Here is a 22415-nt window from a genome sequence, read left to right as displayed (position 1 = left end):
GAAGGAAGAGGGGTGATTCACAACTACTGCTAAATGCAAGTCAACAATATTGGATCACACCTTCCCATTAACCTTTCAGTTCCATGTTTGTTTTTCTGTTATATTTACGTATCAGGTCCTGCTTATAGAAGTGCAAATAAAACATTATATTTGGAGGAGACGCAGAGCTTTGATTTTTGTGTGTAATTCAGCTTACAGAGTAGTAATACATTCTAGAAGGAATATTTTCTTATAGTCCCTTTTCTCCTTTTGGCAATAATGGCATTTTCAGTGTTTATTTTAAATTTTTTATCGCGAACATTACAACTGAGTAATGCTTTACCCTGCAGCCATGTTCTATAAGTGAATTTGCAATCTAAGATGTACTTAAAAAATGGGCAAAAGTTTTGGTTTTCCTATTATCAATATTTCATGCCTCGCCTGCTACTGAGATTCACTGATGCACACTGCAGAAAACACATCTCACTAGAAAAGAGCACATTATTGCATACTCAGAACAGATGGGTGCACACACAATTAAATGAGACATACCATATGTTTAAGTAAGATTCATTATTTGAATCCATTACTACATTTAAGACTCATAAGGACTTTTTAAAATCTTTAGCACTGGGGAGAGATTTTGTGCCTTTGTAGATTGTTTGCTTGAGCTGAGAGGTCTGTTTTCCTAAGAAGATAGAGTTCTTCTTCTCCTTTTCCCTTTACACTTTGTCAGTGAGAACCAACTGAATTAATGTCCACCGTGGATTTGCAGTATCCCACCCTAAAGGCACTCAAACTGTGTACGAGTGATGTATATCCAGAACGGCTAGGCAGCTCCATGAAGACTGAAGTGTGACTTTAGAGAGCATTATTTCTGTATAGTTACCCTGCTCTAGGGACACAGTGTGCGAAACAACAGCCCCCTTCTGCACCCACCTGCATGCATCAAACTAAAACGCTCCTAGTTTTCTTCCTGGTTAAAAAAAAAACACCTCACCCATTAAGTCTTACAGAGGGGGCAATCGCATCAAAAGGGCCCAACAACATAGAATCTCATCAGATAAAGGTAGCACATGAATCTAGCACAAACTGCAGCTGCTGAGATTGCGATCTACACTTGATTTTCTGCAGATCTTGCAAGGGCCTGTCTGTTGACATCAACATTTCACTTATGAGAGCACTAAACTGAGACTCTTTGTGCAGGAGTGGGGAAGGCCTGTGACTGGAGTGCAGTTATGCCAAGTATTCTGCATATAGATGCATGGTGCATATTAATTAGGTGTTTGCAGAGGATTTCTGTAAGTACAGAAATTGCACATACATTTGACAGTCTGTTCACTTTACTTAATGGCAGTGTTGTAGGGAAGCCTGGTGGTCTTAAAATACATTAGTTTTTAAAGTTTTAACACAAATATGGTTACGCGATGATTGTATATGAGAAAGCTTAGGACTATTAGGGCAGCATACTGTATATTTCTCTGTCTCTAAATGCAACTAAACTCAATTCCTAGTTGATTTGTTTTATCCTTACAGCAGCTGAACAATAAACCTTGATATTTTCTTGTTCATCATTAAGTGCCAGGGAATCTCCTTTGCGTATTGTCACATGCTGATATAATCTCGTGACAAGAGCAAATACAGACTTTGAAAACATGGATTCTGCAGGGCAGAAATGGATTTAAAAATAAAAAGGTCACATTCTGTTCAACATTTTCTCTGTCTTACTTTTACACAGAACCTTTCTGTTCTGGTCTGGCCGCCCCAGAAATGAATGATATCTGAAAGGTTTGATTCAATGAGAGATATCGACAAAAACCTTTGCGTACTCACAGTTGACAACGATGTTCACGTATTTAACATCAGGTGTAGATACGTCATTGGTGGCTTTACACTCGTATCTCCCAGCCTGGGACCTTGTTATCCCCGTGATCTCCACAAACTCATCACTCTCAAGTGGCTCAGCTGCAGGAAAAACAGAAGACAAACAGAAGACACCATGAGTCTGGCACAAGCGACCCAGCTGATGTTGTTGAAGCCGACTCCTTTCTAGAACCCTGTGTCAGACGATGCAAAAAAAAAATAATCAAAGCTCTCTCCAAACCAGTAGTTTCCAGAGTTACTGTATCAGTGAGGGGCCCCAAACTTCAATGATTACTCATTATAAACAGCAGAAAACAGCAGAATGAACAGTAAGAATGAAGAAAATAAATGTCGAAGACTGAAGAAAGAAAATGGATGAATGGCTATTCGGACACACACATGGTGGGTGGTCGGACAGACTGACAGAAAATAGAAAACAATAAATTACTTGATATGACACATTCCTCACTGTAATATTGAGTACACATATTTGCCATCGTCATAATAAATAAGGAATAAATATAATTCTTATCATTTTCAGTAGACAAAGTCAAGCCTTTTCCTTTGTTTTCTGTTACGTTGTGGTCCCTCCACCCTTCAGTGAGGACCAAATGCAAGAGCTGTCATGACATGAAGCAGGACAGGTATTATAGAGGCAAAACTGACCCTGTTACACCCGTCCATGAACCAGCAGTATTCACAGTCTAGCAAAGCCTGATAAGACTATACCCTTATGAAAGACGCCTGAGGAGTGCAAAATGTGACAACTTCTTGCAATTTCACAAGAAACGTCAGCTTCATTTGTGCTGAGTAAAAAAGGAGAGGTTTCCCCCTTAAGTACTAATACTAATAACAGCCATAACACTTATATAGAGCTTTTCTGGACCCTCCACTCCACCAACACCAGTGTGTAGCACCACCTGGAGGATTTGACGGCAGCCAAGGTGCACCAGTACGCTCACCACACACCAGCTCTCAGCAGGGAGGAGAGCAGAGTGCTGAAGCCAGTTCAGAGATGGGGATAATTAGGAGGCCATGACTGGTAGAGGCCAGGAGGAAATATGGCCAGGACACCGGGGTAACACCCCTACTCTTTACGAGAAACACCCTGGGATTTTTAATGACCACAGAGGGTCAGGTCTCATCCAAAGGACAGCGCCTTTTTACAGTATAGAGTCGCTATACTGGGGCAAAACCTTAGTTTTTCCCAGGAGGTCTGGCCAGGCTCAGACCTGCTTAGCCTCAGTGGGTTGCCGGTTGTGAGTTGCAGGGCAATATCACTGCTGACATAATATTTATAGAATTTGCAAATCGCAATTTTTTAAAGATTTGGGTTGGATAAAAGCATATAAGAACTCTGGAAAAGCAGCTTGCTTGATGATCACTAAAAACTTCCACTTTTCATTTTCAAAGTTCTGAAGGAGTCAGTCAAAGAATTCAATAATTTTAGAAGAAAATAATTTCTGCATTTTTGTTTTAAAGGGTTTGGTGATGGCACAACTACAGAATTAATACTGTTTTTAAGTGAGGAGCAAAGGGGGAAAAAAACTTTAGTAAATAATAAATGAATCATTGATTGAAGACCGACGTTTTTTCTTTGTCTCCTCTCAGCAACTTTTAAGGATTGGAGGTTCTTCAGTTATGGCACTGAATAATAGAGCACCAGAGGAGAAACATATTCATTGTTTCCACCCACACATGTCATTTCTCTCTAACTCTGCCTGTTCCAAGGATGCAGGACTGGGTCGGATTTGTTTTGCTTCAGAGGTGCAGTGAGATCAGGCTCGAGTGCAGTATTGCTGCAGTACCACTAAGACTCATCAGCTCCTCATGAAGAACAACAGCTGATCTGCCTCACAGTATGTGGCATGAAAGAGTATAATACACAGCGGTCTGGTGCCCTGTAAGCCTCCTCCAGAATTAGCACTTTTGTGCTTGCTTATCTTTCAGAACAGAGGTCTTGTCTATTTATTTCCAAGCTTATGAAACATTCAGTCCCACAGGGCATTTTTTAAAGAACAAAAATACCTTTTTATAATAAAGGAAATTCAAACCATATTTCATGTTATTTACTGGTCTCTGTAAGACTAAGACTGACAGACCCCTTTTAGCCTGCACTGAATGGAAAATCCCCTGGTGCCTGTTTGATGGGAGCTGATTATTTGATGATTTGATTATTTAACTGTTTGATCCACTTGAGAGCGAGTTTCTAATGCCACACAGTAAGTTCTCCATAGCAGATTATGACAGACGCCTCAATGCAATGCAGCACAAAATCAATAGAGGCAAATAAAGCAACCTGAAGTGATATTCTTAAAAAAAAGGAAGCGAAAAGCAAAACAAAACATCAAACTAAAAATAATAATAAAAAAGAAGAGAAGGAATTTGATTCAGTCCTGCAAATATTCACATGCTGGAAAAAATACAAATAAAAAACTAAGTTCTTCCGTACAGACCTGGTCCAAGTTTTCTTTGTATATATATTTTTTCATTAATTTAAACAATTACTGTCTTCTCAGCCTTTTGAGCCTACGGTTATCTTTATTTTTAATGTCATATAATTAATCAAATTCATTTCTTAATAACTTAATTATTCTGTGGATTGATTTACCATGACATCTTGGTTAACTTAATTATACATCTTCTTGGTTGTTACACATCTGCAGGCTATATGACTGAGTTGCAGGCAAATCCGATCCACTGAAAGCCCCTGAGACTAAGCTGTAGATGTAACATGCAATGGTTTCAGTGATGTGGAATGTTTAACGGTGGATCAGGTCAGATTTGGTTGCTATAATCTGAGATTTGTACTGCTTCTTTTCAGGGTCGGAATGAATCAGCCATTTAGCAGTCGGCCTTTGCTATTTTTTCATATTTATTCAGGCATGTGGATGCTCAGTACTGCAAGAAAAATTAACATCAAGATCCTGCAGGATGGAAAAATGAAGTTAGTACAGCGGCACTATTGAAATGATCTGAAGTAATAACACCAAAAGGACAAAGGCTAGAATCTCATCTTAAACTGTTTTATTGCTGTGTCTTTGGAGATCATTTTCCCAAAGAAATAGAAAGTGCATGTAATGTCACAGAATAAATCAAATTAATTAAAGATTAATGTTATCTGGCAGTTGGCACTCGATACAACAGTTGGTTATGATTTTACAGATTTGGTATAATAAGTGTATAACACTTCCACACTGAGTTACAGAAGGAGTGACTATGTAGCATTTACAACCAAATTATTTAAAAAGACTTGAAACTGTTCACTGGCATGAGGAATAGTTGGATTTATTGATTCAGAAAGCCACTTTAATCAGGAAACTGAGTTTCACAGCACTGCTGTAACACAGGATATTTCATTTTCATGACTAAGAATAGACTCTATGCTATTCAGCTTTTAAAGGTTTCAAGATTCCTAAGATTTGTCTTTCCAGTAATAATTGTTTTAATTATAAATTGTCATCAATAAAACTACATTTCAAGTAACATAAAGCCATTGCTTTCATCCTGTTCACACATTTCTACTTCAGTTTAAATAGAAAAAAAAACTTTTTTGTAAAACAGATGTAAAACCCCCTTGGGTTTTAAAAAAACTGCTCTAATGGACTACAAGTCTTTGAACAGAAAGCACCAATGAAACAATCTGTTCAACAGAAATAATTTGTCTCAATGAACATTTCAGGAAAGTGAAACAGCGAAAAAGGTTAATTAACCTTTCTTCATCGACCAAGTATGTATAAAATACAGCACTAGTTAAACAAATCATTACAAATAACTGCCCCCTTTGCACTTTTGTACAGAACTACAATGTTAGCCAGTGTGCTCTGGCTAAAGTCCAATAAAGATGTCAAACATCCTCCCCTGAAAGGAAACTTCACTGCAGTTGAACATCAGCCTTTTTGTAGTCTTGCCAATGTATGAATAATTTGCCCAGAATGCTTGACAGGGGTTCTTTGATTAAACAAATAGTATCTGATTTACTAAAGACGCTTAACTGGAATGAAACATGATGAAAATGAGAGCACAGGTGGAAAAATATCATTAATTGATCTAAATTTGTCACAAATGGCAGCGCTGGTATAAGCATCGAAAGTATGTGTTTCACAGGCATTTTAACAATTTAACCGATCCTCCGTGAAATAAACTGCCAAACAAGACACTGCAATAGCAAGACCTACAGTAGGTTAGTTTCAAATGTACTGAAGCATTGTAACACACTAAAGAGACCTTGAAGATGGTATGAAATAATATTCAAGTCTGCATGATCTGAAAATAAAAAGAAAATTAAATTCAAGGTTGGGTGAAAAATATTTTTCTTTGCATTTTTTAATAAAGTCTCACAGTCATCAGGGACCTTTCCTTTTGAATAAAAAAAAAAAGCTCACAGCATTTGACACTCTGTGCTCTCTATGTTAAGCACGTAGTTATTGAAACTCATATCTGGCTCCCTGCTAATGACCTGGCACCTACAAGACCCAGTGTCTACTTCTCCTCTCCCAGGAAGGTAAAGAAGAAGCCTTCACAAAGCTTTTTCTGCCTTCGAGCAAGACAGTGGCACGGTGACTTGTAAAATACACCGCCTTCCTAGCATCCATCACACTGATCAATGACAGGGATCAAGAGGAGAAGAGTGTTCTTTTTAAAGAAAAAAAAGACTCAGGCAACAGTCAAACAGTTCCCCCCTGCAGCTCTCATCCAAGGCTCTTGGTTCATTCAGATAAAGAAAACCAATCTGTTAACCAGAACAGGAAGGGCTGGACTGCAGAGTGCCTCTGCAGCACATCGTCCAACCAACCTACAGGCTCTGTCAAACATGTTCAGGATTTTTTTATTGTCTTTTTGAATCCCAACTTATTTATCATGACCTAAACGTACAGAGCCTGCAATGAGTGCTCATAAGCAGTGCCAGGTGTACAATCACCTGCAATATGATGAATACTAAAAACCTGGCACTTACATGCCTAATCCTGGTTCATAATTCCTTAGAAAGGGTTGTCTCACCATCATACAAGCCCCTCAATACCCATCCTGTACGCCTCACTTAAAAGATATAATAATTTGTTGATTGTTTCTACGATTAACTTGGAACTTAATATTTAATATTAAGTTAAACTTAAACTTTAATATTTACTTCACACTTTGCGTAATAATTTAGATCACCAAGCATGTAGATTTCATTCAACATTTTGGCTTTGCAAGACACCTTATTTTTTACTGAAATCAACTTCATTTATGCAGTGCAATGTATGCATCTCTTCATCACTTCCTAATTACTGACTTGAAGTAATACTTCGGACACTTCAGACATCTAAAAAATGGTCTGTTCTACTAAACCGGTGGTTTAGAATAGAGCAGTTTGACTGTAACAAACAGAAAATTAAAAGCAAAAGTCAAATTTGTCAGTGAAGGCAAACATTGTAATCCTTTAAAAGCTCTCACAAATGACATAGGGTTTGCTGATGAAAGTGGTAATTATTCAAGATGTGTTCATCCGCACAATCAGTGAATAACACATAGTTCCTATTTATCTGTCTTGCTGGGTGAAGTACCCACAGTGATGATTTTTGAACCGAAGGCATATTCACCTGCCTGGAGGTCTGTATACTACTGAATATTTTTTTAAAAATTTGTTTTGTTGAAGTAATGGTAACTTGTTTTTTTCATACATTACAGGATACAACAGTCGGAGAGAAATGTAGATATCTAAAACAGATTTCAGAAAATACAATTTCACAATAATTGCATTGCATTTTGCTACATCTAAGCATGTAGGAAATTGGAGCACGTCAATTTTAAATATATATTTCACAATTTGTGTAAAAATTGTACATTATAAAGTCCAGAGCATGATCACAGCAGCTATAATAAACAAGATCACTATTCATTGAATGGCTGTGTCGTGGTAGAAATTCTAGTTAAATTATTCACTGCATTAAAGGCATTTTTTTATTTTTATTAAATATTTGATCATTCAAATTATATCAGAATATTCACTTAATTAAAATAAAAAAGTCTACACAAATACATTAACAGTCAGTATATCAATATCAAGGCTGGCATGTTGAGCATATTTCAGTACCTTAAACCTTTAAAGCTGAATGTTCATTTCAGCTATTGGCAAGTAATGTGTAATTCATAAACCCTGATCCCAACAGAAGCTTAAAGATATTATCCTTCTGGCTGTAGCATACATATTTAAGAAGCCAACATGAATATCAGAAAGGCAATAAATAAAATGTGCAGACAGCAGAGCAATGTTTAAGACATTAAAGCTTTGCATTTCCTATAAAGTTCATTTGCCAACTGTCGCAGAGCAAAGCAGGCAGAAACCTGATGGGATGTCAACAAGTCCATTAAAACCAACGACAATGGCTGTGACCTGTGTCTACATGGGCTGTGGAGGTGGAAAAAAACACCCTCCCAAGTTCCCTTTAAAAACTATTTCCCTTGAAGAGTAAAACAGGTATTCCAAGGTGAAGGCCTTCTAAGCAGGAATCAGATAATACTCCACACAGTATAGGGTAGTGAGCTGGTAATGTGTAAAACTGCGGGCAGCAGACTGTTGGAAATGAATGCTGAGAAACATAAAGACAGGTTGATTTGAGTCCAGCCTCTTCTGAAAGCTTCCAACAAAAACTTGCTTTTTATGTTGCCCTGCAACATATGCTGCCATTTGATGACTTGCAAGTGGGAAGAGAGAAATATCCGAGAGAGTGCCAGAGGGAGAGCAGGAAAACAAAGGATCAAACAGCCAGTCAACAATGAAAGGTTCAGCACCATGAATCAGCGCAGGGATGGTGGACAGCTCCACTAAAAGCTCTTACACGTTCAGCACCACCGGGCACTCGGCAAGCTGGACAGCTCCTCTTACTCAGCCTTCCTGTGAACAGGTTAACAATAGGCTAATGTGCTTGACCTGATATCTAAAGCTGTATCAAAGGATACAATACGGCCTCCCTACACTTATTACAAGCCTGAGCTGAACTAAGAGAATAATGAGCCAGCATTACACAGCTAATGGCAGGTACTCTACGGCTCTTAACAAGAAGGAAGAAGAACTTTCTGAAGCCTGTCCCATCATACACAAGTCTTAATACATTGCATGTTGACCTTTTTGCTGTACAGTGACATTATATACAGTACAATTTTCATGTTTATTAGTGGCAGACCACTCTCCTACCGTATAAGTAGCAGAAAAGATACAAACACAAATGTTGGAAGTCCAAAAAATTAACATAGTGATAAAGGTGTTATACCATATTTGAACTGGAATATCTGCTTGAACCCACCTGACACTCTCTTCATGATTTTTTCTGTGGAACGCTGTGGAGCAAGCTAATCTTCCATTTAAATTTAAACTACGAGAACCCAAGTTCCATTGATTGCTCCTAGGTAGTGCATTCAGAAATACAAGAACAAACAAACAAAAAAAATAAGTTTATGCAACTCATCTCACAACCTCAAGCAGTTTTCATGCTAAGAATTCAAAATCACAGAGGGACGCTGAAGTAATTGCTTCTGATTAAAGCCATAGTGGTAACAATTATCAGCAACTTTTCCATCTAAAATTTTTCCTTTTTTTATTTAAACCCTGTAATTTGTTATTTACTCATATTTAACACAGAAAAAACATATTCAATACCACACAGTGATATCTCCAGTGAGTTTCTCTTTCTCAAATACAACTGTGATGGTACTGTAATTCACTTCAGCACTATGGCAACAAAAAGACCTAAATAAAGTACAAGTACTACTGCCAGTGTGTACCAGTGTGTACCAGTGTGTGATTCCTCACAATTAAAAAGGCAAACAATTGTGGGTATTAACAAGGTGACATAAATTTTCTTACCTTGTTAAAGATTTTTGCCTCAAATGAAATGCTTAACTATGATATTAAATAGTGTTGAAGGTAAACCAAGAGCCACTGAGACACCCCCGGGCAGAATAAAGCAGCTGTGTTTTGATAATGAGAAACTGACCAAACATGGGAGAAGGGAGGAAGTCAGGAAAAGGGCTGCTTCTTGGATTTTACAAGTGCGCAGGATGAACTCAACAAAACACATTTTATTAACACTGTTAATGGAATCAGCAGTAACACTGTGGGGAGAGTCTGTGGTTCTTTATTGTGAATCAGGGAGAATACTTAGATTACAACCACCTTAGAGAAGCTTGAAACTTTTACAAGATCATGGTATGGATGTTTTTAATAAAAGGTGTGAAGCATTACTGAAACTGCTATTTCTGCAACTGCTAATCAAAATAATAATAGTACTTAAGAAATGCTCACATTTGTATGCTGCTTTCTAAAGGCCTTCATGCAAAGAACTGAAAGCCCCACCTGGGAGACACACAGCAGCCCTACCTTAGAGACACACAGTGATCATTCTGCACCAGCAGCCCCACCTGGGAGAAAGCATCCATTCTGCACCACCAACCCCACCTGGGAGACACACAACGGCCATTCTGCACCAGCAGCCCCACCTAGGAGACAACAGTGATCATTCTGCACCACCAGCCCCACCTGGGAGACAACAGTGATCATTCTGCACCAGCAGCCCCACCTGGGAGATACACAGAGGCCATACTGCACCAGCACCCCCACCTGGGAGACAACAGTGATCATTCTGCACCAGCAGCCCCACCTGGGAGACACACAGTGATCATTCTGCACCAGCAGCCCCACCTGGGAGAAAGCGTCCATTCTGCACCACCAGCCCCACCTGGGAGACACACAGCGGCCATTCTGCACCAGCAGAATGCCCCACCTGGGAGACAACAGTGATCATTCTGCACCAGCAGCCCCACCTGGGAGACACACAGAGGCCATTCTGCACCAGCAGCCCCACCTGGGAGACACAGAAAGGCCATCCTGCACCAGCAGCTCCACCTGGGAGACACACAGAGGCCATTCTACACCAGCAGCCCTACTCCAAAGCACATCAGGGAAAGAAGCAACTGTTTAATTAAGAGATACATTTACAAAAGGTAAGTATGAAATTTAGCCACGATACAAGCTCTTACACCTTTACTCTTCAATTCTTCTCCTAACATGACATTTGTGGTAACTTAAGAGGTTGTTCACAGCCATATCTAAGGTGTAAAAAGCACTCAGAAATGTCTGCGCTTTACAGGTGAGTGAATGAATGCACCTTGACGTTTCTTTGCTCAGTTCTCCAGGGACCTTCACAATAAACTTATTCCACCACTGCACTGAACTGCGCTGTGACTTCCTGCCTCCCTGTGTTACAAACAGTAGCATATGATCTTTAATGACCAAGTGGTCAGGACTCCAGTTCAACTGTCTCAACTAAAGGGCAGCGTGTCCAACAGCACAGTGTACATGTTTTCCATACTGGGGCATTCATTTGAAAATTCAGGTCCACAGGAAGGAGGAAGTATCTTTTTGTTTCCCTTGCTGGTCTTTCATTCAGTTCTGAATTACTCAGGAAAACGTTTAGAAGCCATAATGTATTTCCAACAGGTCCTCCAGACTCTTTATTCGCATACGAGCATCACCATGCAGATCAAGACATAAGGCTACGTCTTATAAATATTTCATAAGAAAGTGATTCCTACTGCCTTGGAAATACAGGTGAGACTGAGGAAAGGACATAGCCTTGGGTCTGGGGGAAATTATTGTTCTTACTCTTGTAAATTTAATTTTGTCTTCAATTTTACTTCACTCCCGAAAATGAAACAATATGAGAACAAAGACAAAAGATTCTTCCTTACTCTTCTACCTGTTGTTTAAATCAATCATGAAATTTAATTATCACTGGGGGAAAAAGAGAGCAATAATAATTTCGATAATGTTTATTTGGTTTCCGATCTTGTTTTGGCTTCTACAGGGTTTTCTACAGACCAACACAAAAAGGCTGGTGACGTGATTTCGGCAGAACACTGAGAGTGGGAGGGAGAAAAAACAGAGAATTTAAAACACACTGTATATCTCAGTACTGTATATTATCATATAATTCCCCTGTCAGTGTCATTTTTAAGTTATCTGGAAATTGATTTATCCTATTAATTTTTAAAGAAGGATTAAAAATGTGACAGCTCTCAGAACAATGACTGTAGCTTCAAACACTTCAAACATCTTCAGGCTTGTCCTTAAAAATAAATGATCAAAAAAACATACCTGTCTCAGATCCCCTGTTTTCTTTAATATCCCATGTGGCTAAGGAGCTTTATCATGTTTAGATGCTCATTTTCAACTGCCTTGGATATCTGTCTCGCAGAACAGTCTGAATTAGCTTCATGACATAAACATCATCCAGACTGCCAGGCTTCCCTTACCAATACGTTCTGGATAATGAGGGAATGTTGGTTTAACTTGGATTGTTCAGGACTTTCAGTTTTCTGAATTTTCTGTTTTACATTAATTTAAATGTTCAGACTTAAGGCATCTAATAGGTTTCACAGAACAATAGGCCTGAGTTCTTTAGCCTGCTGTGCAGAAGGATAGAATACTGCAAATGACAGTGGTTGAGTAATATGCTGCCTTCAACATGTCCCAAATCTGAGACGTAATGACGCTGCCAACCGGTGTCACAATAGATCTGTCTTCCTGGTGGCAGTTCCAGCACTGATCATTACTTTTGTTTAGACTGGTAACAGTTTCCTCCATTTATTAGTCTTCTCACTTACACAGTCTCTTTCAAAATGCATCACTCCTCTACACTTACCATTCTACAATTTATCTTCCTCTCGGCTCAGGCACATGGCTCCAGGCTCTCTTCTCCGGAGGTCCCCAGTGCCCTGGCATACCTTATATACCCTAATAGATAGCTTGAGGTGCCGTTAGAATCAAGGGATTTTGGTAAAAAGTCATAAGCTTCATCAAATGTGAAAGGCACAACTCGAAAGACAGAGCAAATTTCTACCCGGGATCAAAGAGAAACATCACAAACCGCTGAGTTTTTAGAAAATTTCTGCAAACTAGCTACCAAGCCTCAAACAGAATTTACACTATCCTCATGATCTAATGCTTGTGATAAGATAACACAGTTCTTACAATATAAGATTTTTCACCGTCCCTTTCTTCACAATCACGGACATGTGCATCCAGAAAATCAAACATGCAAATGAGATACTGAGATTCCAGCATCACAAGTCTATTCGGTTTCTTCTTCAAGCTAAGATGACAGCCCTCAAACTAGCACTTGGCCTGGTGCTTATGATCACATGCTTCCTCACTCATAAAATTAATGACTGCTGAAGGGCTGATACGGACAGGGAGCTTGAAAGCAGATTAAAATGAAATAACAAAAAAATGAGACAGAGAAAATTCAGAAACATGTGTTGCTATCTCACTTAGCAATAGGATAGTCAATTTGCATTAATTTGCATTTATTATTATTTACAGGACTTTATTTGTACAGTCCATTATGCTGCGTTACCTTTATGAATACTAATGTAAAATCGTAAATTTCACGAGAATAACATCAGAAAGAAATACTGCTGCAAAATTAATATTCTTTTGTCTCCATGGTGCTTTATATTTTTATATGCATATATTAATCTACTTAATAGTAAGATAGTTAAAATTAAAATACAAGCTAGTATTTATAGACAACTATGTACTGCTGGAATGAGTTCCAGAGCTCAAACCGCAGCATCTAACCTTTAACACTTAATTACTAACAGTGATTAAAACTGTTGAAAAAATAATTCTTCACAAACAAGTCCATAATCTAAACTGTGGCTAAATGGAGATAAACTTCCCTTTCAAATTCAAAGAAGAGTGACAGACTTTGCTTGGCCAATTAAAACATGGAAAATAAATATTTATAAATTTAATGAGAAAAATTGCTTTCCTTAAATTGAAGCGGAGTCTCTTCAGGGCCCGATATCTGATTTTTGGTTCATCAATAAGAAATCCAAGGAGGGAGATCAGTGTTGCCAGACCCTCTCATGCCAATACCTCATGCCTCTTCTTCCTTCTTTAGCATTCCTCCTTTACAGTGTTTGTTTTAAATACAGCTTTAGCTCACATGAACTTGGTGGGTCAGGTCTAGAAAGGCCTGCCAAACTCCTGCTGGAAGCCACTTACCTGATCAGATTACCTGAGGTGATTACCTCAGGCTTACCTGAGGTGTGCAAACACACCCTGATATAAAATAACCATATCATGTTTTACATTACAAAACCATGAAGGAAATGCTTTACAGGTGATTAATTCTAGTCGTTATTTTTTGCCTGCTTTACAGTATATGACAAACAGAACACTGCAGATACAGTTAGCAAGTAAAAAGCTATAAAATCGTGTGCATTGTAGAGATGCAAGAAGTCATAGATGAGTTCAGTGTGGATTTTTTTTACATTTTATTTTCACAGTCTGCACAATCTGCCCAAAGAGTTGAGCAGGGAATCATGTTCTCTCCTTCCCACAGTTCCTTTCTAGGAGCTTTTTGGTGCAACCTCGTGAGTTTGCTTAGAAATATGAAAACACTGTGCTGGAACAAAGACATATATGGGACAAATATGGAAAGAATATCTGTAAACAACAGAAATGCTGACCATGCAATGTCCAGTTGTTACACACTGTATCCCCATAGCCTTCAGTCTGAATAAAGGCTTCTTTACTACTGAGCTGACATGTGTCCTGCCTTTTAACATGTAAGAAAACCAGTCTAAGCATACATTCGTGGAACTGAAGGTTTACGAAAGCACAAATGCAAATGCTGTACTATCCATAAATCACACAGTAACAGAACAGCAAGTACTGCATGAGCCATTGCAACTTAGACAGGAAAAAATAATCAACGCAAATGAATCTGGATGTTGATGCAGTAGTATGCATCTAAAGATGTCAGTCCTTGATGGATTCCTCATAGATTGTCTCGAATGTACTGTATTTCTCATGAGCAAACAATTTCTGAGTGCTTACACTAAGGCAGTGAAAGAACTGACCCTTCTTAGTCCTGAACCGAGAAGACTACGATGGGACCGGATACAGGTATTCAAAATCCTCAAAGACACTGACAGACTGAAGCCAGCAGTCTTCTTGGAGATAAAATGGATCAGAGGACACAAGTGGAAACAACGTGTGCATTTAAAACAACGGACAGACAAGGCTTCAACCAAAGCGCTGTGGGAGTGTGAAACAAGGCACCCAGCCGTGCTGTTGAAGCCGATACCCTGGCTTCTTGGCGATTCTTGGATCAGTCATTTATTAAGTGCCAAATGGTTTAGACAGCCGAAAGACCTCCTCTCGTCTGCAACTATCGTTACGCTCTTACAGACCACATCTTTGAAAAATGTCTTTCTTGCTGACAACCCAAGATAATATGTCAGCCTACTTGCAACAACGTAAACTGCACCTGGTTTTATACGGTATATACTGTAGAGTAAATGAACATCCGAAAATCGTGGGGAAGCTTGGTGGCCAGTCCTGGTAGAAGTACCTATGAATTTAGAAAAAGTCTGCAAAAGATCACTAAACAGTTCTGTTTTTTGTGCCTCCTCACATAACCCGAATATAATCTATGATGACTGCCATATCCGATTTTATCTTCCGTCTGAATTTTTCAGGTTCACAAAAATGAAATTTTGGGTAAGGATGTAACAAAAGTTTGCTCTGCCAGTTTTTTTTCTTCTCCAATTTGAGTCCTTACAAGTTTGTGCGCTACAGAAAAAAAACAACACATTAAAGTAAAAACACTGTTTATGCAGTTTTTAGAAGATGACATTTAATAGCATGTTTCCAGTAAACTGGTTAATTAGTTAGGGATTAATTTACCTGATGGTAATGCTTAATGGTTACAACAATCCCTCAACATGTTTAATACATATCTTATTTAAGAACTACAGGAGAAAACCACAGACTGAGGTTTCTGTTTCCCTAACATTTGTCCTTTTCAAATACAATGGCAAAATAAATGCATGATACATTTTTAAAACTATGACAGGAAATAAGAAACATTAGTAGTTTGGCAATAAAAGATTTTTTTTCTCCCTGAATTTTATTGTTTAATTTGTTTTAGTTTGTTTATTTCATGAATGCCAGCATCCCCTACTACCAAGGCCACTGATTCAATTCTGTAACAATAGGTGCACTTTGAGATGAATTGCCTGATGACCTACTGCAGCCCACAGCCTCATGCCCCTGCATTGCATTCTGATGATTGACAGATGGTCTTTATTGTTTTCTTAAGCTAGCATTTTCAACTGTAGACAGCAGCATTTCAATTCAAGTCAATACGCACGCTGAGAATCATAGATTTTTTACCATTAAATGAGCGCAGAGAATTAACAAGTGTATCCTTCAGTATTACAAAAAATATTCAAACAAAACACTTATTTAATGAAAGAGACAGCATACTGTTACTGGTATTGATTGCAGCTATGTTGCCTAGAGACTGCTGAATGGTGATCAATATGACCAGAAACAGACGTACCACACCTGAGATGTTTTGTACGCTGCCCATTGGACATTTTTTATTTTTTAAAGCTTATCTATAAAGGTCACAGGTGGTGCTGCAGGACACATGCAGCATGGTTTTAAAAAGAGAACTGCTGGTAAAGTAGAGACATTTTAGACCACATTTCCTGGCTGCCAGTAGGTAGAAACAAAAACAGAAGAAAAGGGTAACGTGGGATGTGACATATAAATGCTCTTAGGGATTCTCCCAGCTACCCCCTCAGCAAAACAGCAACATCCAGAGACTCTGCATCTATCCTACAGGGCTCTGAGGAACAGCGATAAAGAAACTCCTAACATTTAAATATGCAAATAAACAGGCCCCTTAAATACTTCATTAGTCCTAAGTCTGTCAGTTTTACAGCAGCTACAGGCAGTTTACAAATGTTAAATAAGTAATGCAAAGATTTTATCAGCTAGACTCTCATTTCTTAAATGTTGTTTTTTGGGGAGGAAAGTAATAACTGTCATGATTATACGTTTATGAGATCATACAGTTCTTCAGAGATCTCTTCAGCTCCAGAACCATGAACCATAGTTTTTATTTTACAAAGTCCACTGTCAGCACTATACAGCACACTATGTGTTAATTGTGAAATGTAAGACATGACTGTAAAAATTCCACATCATTCTATAAATGAGATGCAGGAATAAGCCCCTGGACTCTAAACAGTGTGGTGCCCACTGGCCTCCCATTTCTTTTCTAAAGGGAAATCTTCTGACACAGTACAAAAATGGTGAAAATCTGAAACACTCAGAAAATCCTGTTTCATGCTGTTGAGTTAGTGGGTGAAACACACTGGAAGAAAATGTTTACACACAATATACTGTACATGTAGCATACGAATGCTATTCTCATAATTTAAATGTGTTGTTTTGGGTATTGAATAGCATTTATGGCAACCAAAGGGGCACACTATCTCTGATATTCCTTACATAGATCTTTATCTACCTGTCATTTTTCAGAAAGCTCCTCTGACTGTGTCTGGGATGAGGTGTCCTCTGAGACGCGTTGTAAGCAGAACTGACATGAGGTAATCTGTGCCAGGGGTCCTCCTATGGAATACGGCAGCGCTGTACGTCTATGGTGCTGCCCGTCACAAAATGTAAAACCAGCAGCAACAGCAAGCGCACATGAAAGAGAGTCAAAACCTCCAAGCTGAGAGAGCCAGCCAAGCTCCTTGACCTTCATTTCCACAGGGTACGACATAAACAAATAATCAGCGCTTGACATGGTGCAAGGCTTTGATATTTAAATAGAAAATCTCAAAGGCATCAGTCACTGAATCTCAGGTTTACATAAAGAGCATTACACATGTAGAGCAAACATATCTGATAGGACCAAAAGGCTACCATTTGGGACATCAGTGCCTGACGCATCTGGATACCAGCTGGTGCCAGATCTGGCAGTGGGTACTTGCAGAGGCTAACCTTTCAGTTCCCAACAATGAGAAATATAAACACAACACTGTATTAACCTAGAAGTAAAAAAACACACCAAAAAGCTTTCCCTTTAACAACATTTCCAGTAGTTAAAGGGATAAATGAATATTTTTCTTAGTAGTGAAGAAATATTTCATAGAAGAAAATGAACCTAGGATGGTACTCTGCTCATGTTTTGAGCTGACAAGGTACTCCCTTAGGGCTTTAAGGCTCTTGTAGAGCCCCAGTTATCCTAAAGGTGCCTAATACTAATAGATCTTGATACCACCTTGTAGTCTGCTCTTGCCTGATCCCAGAAGCTAAGTAAAGGCTAGGGCTGGTCAGTGGTGGGATAAGAGACCTTTAAGGAAAACCAGGTTACTGCTGTAAGTGCTGTTAGAGGAACAATAGGCAGGGTCTTGTCTTTGGACTAAACTTTCCAAGCCAGTGCTTCTCTATGATGACCTGGGATAGTGTGCTATAAGAGATGTCGTCCATTAATGCCATTGGGTTGCTAAAGATCCATCCGACTGTTCAACTGAGTAGGAGTGTTAGCCTTGGTGTTATGAATGAATTCCACTGCGGGCTTGAATAATCTGGCCTCCATCTTTCCATCTTATTTGAGTTGGTGAGGTAATGTCTTTCTTACCCCCTGATCTGTGCTGACCTGAGCTATGAGGAGTGTGATTACTTCTAAACCCAAACACCACACTGCTCAAAACATCTGTGCAGATTATTTAAACTGGCAGCCTCTCTGCTTTTCAACATTCGCTGTTTTCTAAATGTTGAGAATTTCATTTGTTTGTAACGTCAAATTAAAATATGGGTTAGTGGTACTGCTGTGTAATCTGCATAAATTCTTATAAATTAAGGATCTAGTTAATTTGGGACAGGATATTTGTTTGTTTTTTTAATTTACAGCCATAGATGTTTGAGAATGTCTAAGTAAATGAACTAAAATTAAATGTAATATTATTATTAATTTAGTTTACCTCAAAAGTCTTATAGATTACATGAATTTTGTGTGCTAGCCTGAGCACAATCTGCATTAATAAAATGATGATTATAATTATAATACTGAATGCTTTAATAGGAATAGGATATACACTACAAGTTACTTCATTTGTCATATTACTCAAAGGATCATTTTAGAAACAGTTCCACATTCTTGCTTGCAATTCCATCATTCACAGTATTGTTGCAATCTTACCCTATTTATTACAAAAATGTCCCTTTAATTTTTTATTTAAAAAAAAAGTATACTATCAATGTTTTTTGTAGCACAGTTAAACTTGGAACATGGAAAAAATACTAAAATGCAAACTGTTCAAAACTCCATTCATGTTCTCTGAAGAATTTACAGTACTTTTTCAGTACCAAGAAATACGCTTTTAGATGTTTCAATCTGAAACAACAGCTCTTCAGGGGCTAGAGCCTGCCTGTGTTTTTATTACAGAATATATGTGTATTTATTTGTTTGAAGTGGTAGTTCAAATGAAAATCATTAAACATCCTCTTAAAAATACAGTTTATGTATAGTGTAGTGCAAATCAAGTCTGATTCTGCTGTCACAAAGGGAAATCGTTAAAGACTCCACATTTATGTAGCTGCAGGGTGCAGTTTCAGGGATTTTAGAAGGTTTAGCTGCTTCAGCACTGCTTGATAATTCTGATTGATAGTTTATTCAATGTTTAAGTTTTTAAGGTGGTAGTAGTGCACCAATTACATTTGTGTGACTGTGGTTAACCAAGTTTAATCGGTACTGTAATGTGATCTACTGTTTAAATGCAGCAGATGTGTTATAGTAATTGTACAGTAATTTAATGCTGCACTGGATCACACTCTATAGAGCAACTGCATATACAGTATAGCATATAAGAGACAGGAAAGAAATGGATATCACCCATGTAATTATGAAAGTGATGAAAACCAGGCATCTGCTGGTAAAAAGGTAAAAATACGTATTCTGTGGCAGCTTATGCAGTTAGATGGCACAATGACAATAAGCCACCACCTGACTGGATGTGTCCAATGGATACTGTACTACTCTAGAGCCTGGATTTATATATAGCCCACCCCTGTTTAATCATTTCCTAAACGACCGATTGGAAAGTGAGGGCTTTCTCAGGTTTATGTGTATTAATGGGTGTTTGGATCACCAAAGGAGAGCAGTGAACATCTGAATCTGATTACTGAGGAGATAACAGCACTGTAGTCAAGGTCTGACAGCCCCCAGAAGCGGACATGGACAAGGCTGTATGAGCTGGGGAGCTAGGGAGGTGGCTGTAGTCTATTTGTCTGGGCCTGTTCCGGGTTCAGTGCCGTTTCAGATGGAGAAGTGTTCTGTTGTTTTTTAAAATCTCTAAAACTTTTCAAAACTTTTCACATAAAACCAGGATTGTCCTGGACCCTGTGTAGCAGTTTTCATGCAAGGCGGTTCCCATCACCATAATATCGGAGCCGAGAAATGTTTACATTTCATAAATACATAGCCACTACATAACCACTTAGATTTACAAAAACGTCAAGCAAGAGCATTTTGTCAATACAGTAAACTAAACAGATCCACAACAGTCAAGGAAAACATATTTACGAAGTACATGAACCAATATCAGCTCCTATACACATTAGGTGTCCTTTTATGATTTACCCATGGCTTAATTTACCCTACTTACTTTTTTATAAGTTCAAGTTCAAGTTTATTTGTCATTCCAGCCATATACAAGTATACAGAGGAGTGAGATATTGTTCTCCAGGTCTACGGTGCGAATACAGACGAGACAGTGACAAGACAATGCTACGGACAAAGACTCTCAGCGTCCCTGGGTGGGTCGTTACAGAGCTGGGTTACATACTGTGAGGAACACTCAGATTAGTTTCTGCATCTATCACTTCATCTATCACAAATCCAATCCTCATCCAGTGTACTATAATTACAGTAAAACATGCTAAAGGACACAGACACCTGTCAATTCATGTTTCAAGTCATTTTCTGATTACACTGTGCTGTTCTGTATTTAAAATAGCTAAACACAGCAACTGGTGTAATGCTGAACTGAGCCAGTGGCCACCACTGCAAATGGTCACTGACTTATTGTAAAACACACCCGCATTTACTGTACACAGGCTGTCTACCTCAAAACCTCCCTATAACAATAGACATAAGGACAAATTTTCAAGGGGACAGTCTGATTTTTCCCTGATGTATATTTTGAGAAGTTACTGTATTTCAGCAAGATGCCACATCTGTGCTTTCAAAGATCCTGTGTCTCACTTGTGTATGAAAAAGGGAGTTTTTTGGAAACCTGGTATTAAACAAAGCAACTTTAAGATCATGCCTATGTGCACTTCGAAATAGGATTATAATTATTTTCCAAAATTTGTACAAGGATGTACTTGGTACTATATTCAAACCCTACTTTTTAAGGCTTGCTTTCTTCAACTCCAGACAGTAGGTCAAATTATTTGGAAGAGGAGTTGAATGGAAATTCCCCATAATTATCTTCTGCCATTAACTGAGCACATTGGAAAGAGACCTTTTCCATTTCCCAGTTCAAGGCTTCATTTAATAAATCCCCATGAATTAAAATCCAAGTAAAAAAAATAATCTTTCACCGTTTCCATCCCCAGAAGAGGGACAGTACTGCAAAAATTGTGATCTAAGAAGAAGACAATATAGAAATAGATAAGGCATGAAAAACGCTCATGCAATTTGACATTCCTTCAAACCCATAAGTATAATTTCGAGGTAGCACAGCACTATCAGCTATGATGTCGGGGGGCTAGGTGTAAAAGGGTGTTATCATAAAACAGAATGATGTCTTACTGCAATTAGTATTATTTTATTAAAGAGAGTGCAATTATAAGAATGTGGCTGTCCAATCTGTTACTTAAATCCCCATAAACATGTAGAAAACATAGGTTCTTTTCGTGAAATGCAAGGTATTTGCCCAATATTTTCCCCACTCATTTCGAACAAAAATAGGGTTTGGCAGGAAGCTTATTGCATACATTATAGCCTGCGGCATAAGTGTGCCTGAAGCAACCTAATGGCTTTGGTAACATCCATTTAAATTCATGATGATGTTGTTGTTTACTTGTGATTGCTCTTGATGGGAAACCCTAGTCAATGCCTCTCGACAAGCATATTTATAGCTGGTGAACTCTAATGCAAGACCCTGGTAAGGTGAAAATTAACATGACAAACATGCAATTATTGGACATTAACGCATGCTGACAAATATATAATTACTGGGCATTAACACATGCTCTTTGCCAATGAAAAAATAATTTTGGCTTGGAATAATAGCAGATTATAATTGAGACAATTATGCTTCCACTTCTCTCATTTTAAGCAAATGTGGTGCTATTAAATTAATGCCAAATAGCGGTCGAGATGCAGTAGACTTTCAAGCCCACATATATCCTTATCACTTCTTGGCTTAGACAGCAGTTTGATGTTACTGGTTGTCATTCTGCTTCCGTAATAAAAGTCATCTGATGCAAACTTACAGAAAAGGGATGTATTTTACATTTTAATTTAAACTGCTTCTGGAAAATCGATTCATGTTTTGATTTTTTTCTTGCTGTAAAGGCAGATTTACACATAAGGAACAAGTAATAGGTTTATTCCATGCTGAAAAAAAGAAGAAAGAGAACACAACGTTTCGGCCGTGAAGCCTTCTTCAGGTGTGAGCCTCACACCTGAAGAAGGCTTCACGGCCGAAAC

The 22415-nt window shown here is 38.4% G+C and overlaps 1 protein-coding gene across 2 annotated transcripts in view; it reads right to left on the bottom strand.

Moving 5' to 3' along the window:
* lsamp (limbic system associated membrane protein) overlaps positions 1 to 22415 on the bottom strand; it is a 632261-nt gene that overhangs the window by 30035 nt on the left and 579811 nt on the right. For both annotated transcript variants that reach the window (XM_088921092.1, XM_088921091.1), the window contains one exon: positions 1813 to 1944. In XM_088921092.1, coding sequence (XP_088777218.1) covers positions 1813 to 1944 — 132 coding nt within the window. The remainder of the gene's footprint in view (positions 1 to 1812; positions 1945 to 22415) is intronic.

Source organism: Atractosteus spatula, chromosome 7 (genome assembly GCF_055471065.1).
Source record: "Atractosteus spatula isolate fAtrSpa1 chromosome 7, fAtrSpa1.hap1, whole genome shotgun sequence".
In the NCBI taxonomy this organism is placed as follows: Eukaryota; Metazoa; Chordata; class Actinopteri; order Semionotiformes; family Lepisosteidae; genus Atractosteus; species Atractosteus spatula.
The sequence above is the reverse complement of the archived record's forward strand: the minus strand, read 5'-3'. Positions and strand labels throughout refer to the sequence as shown.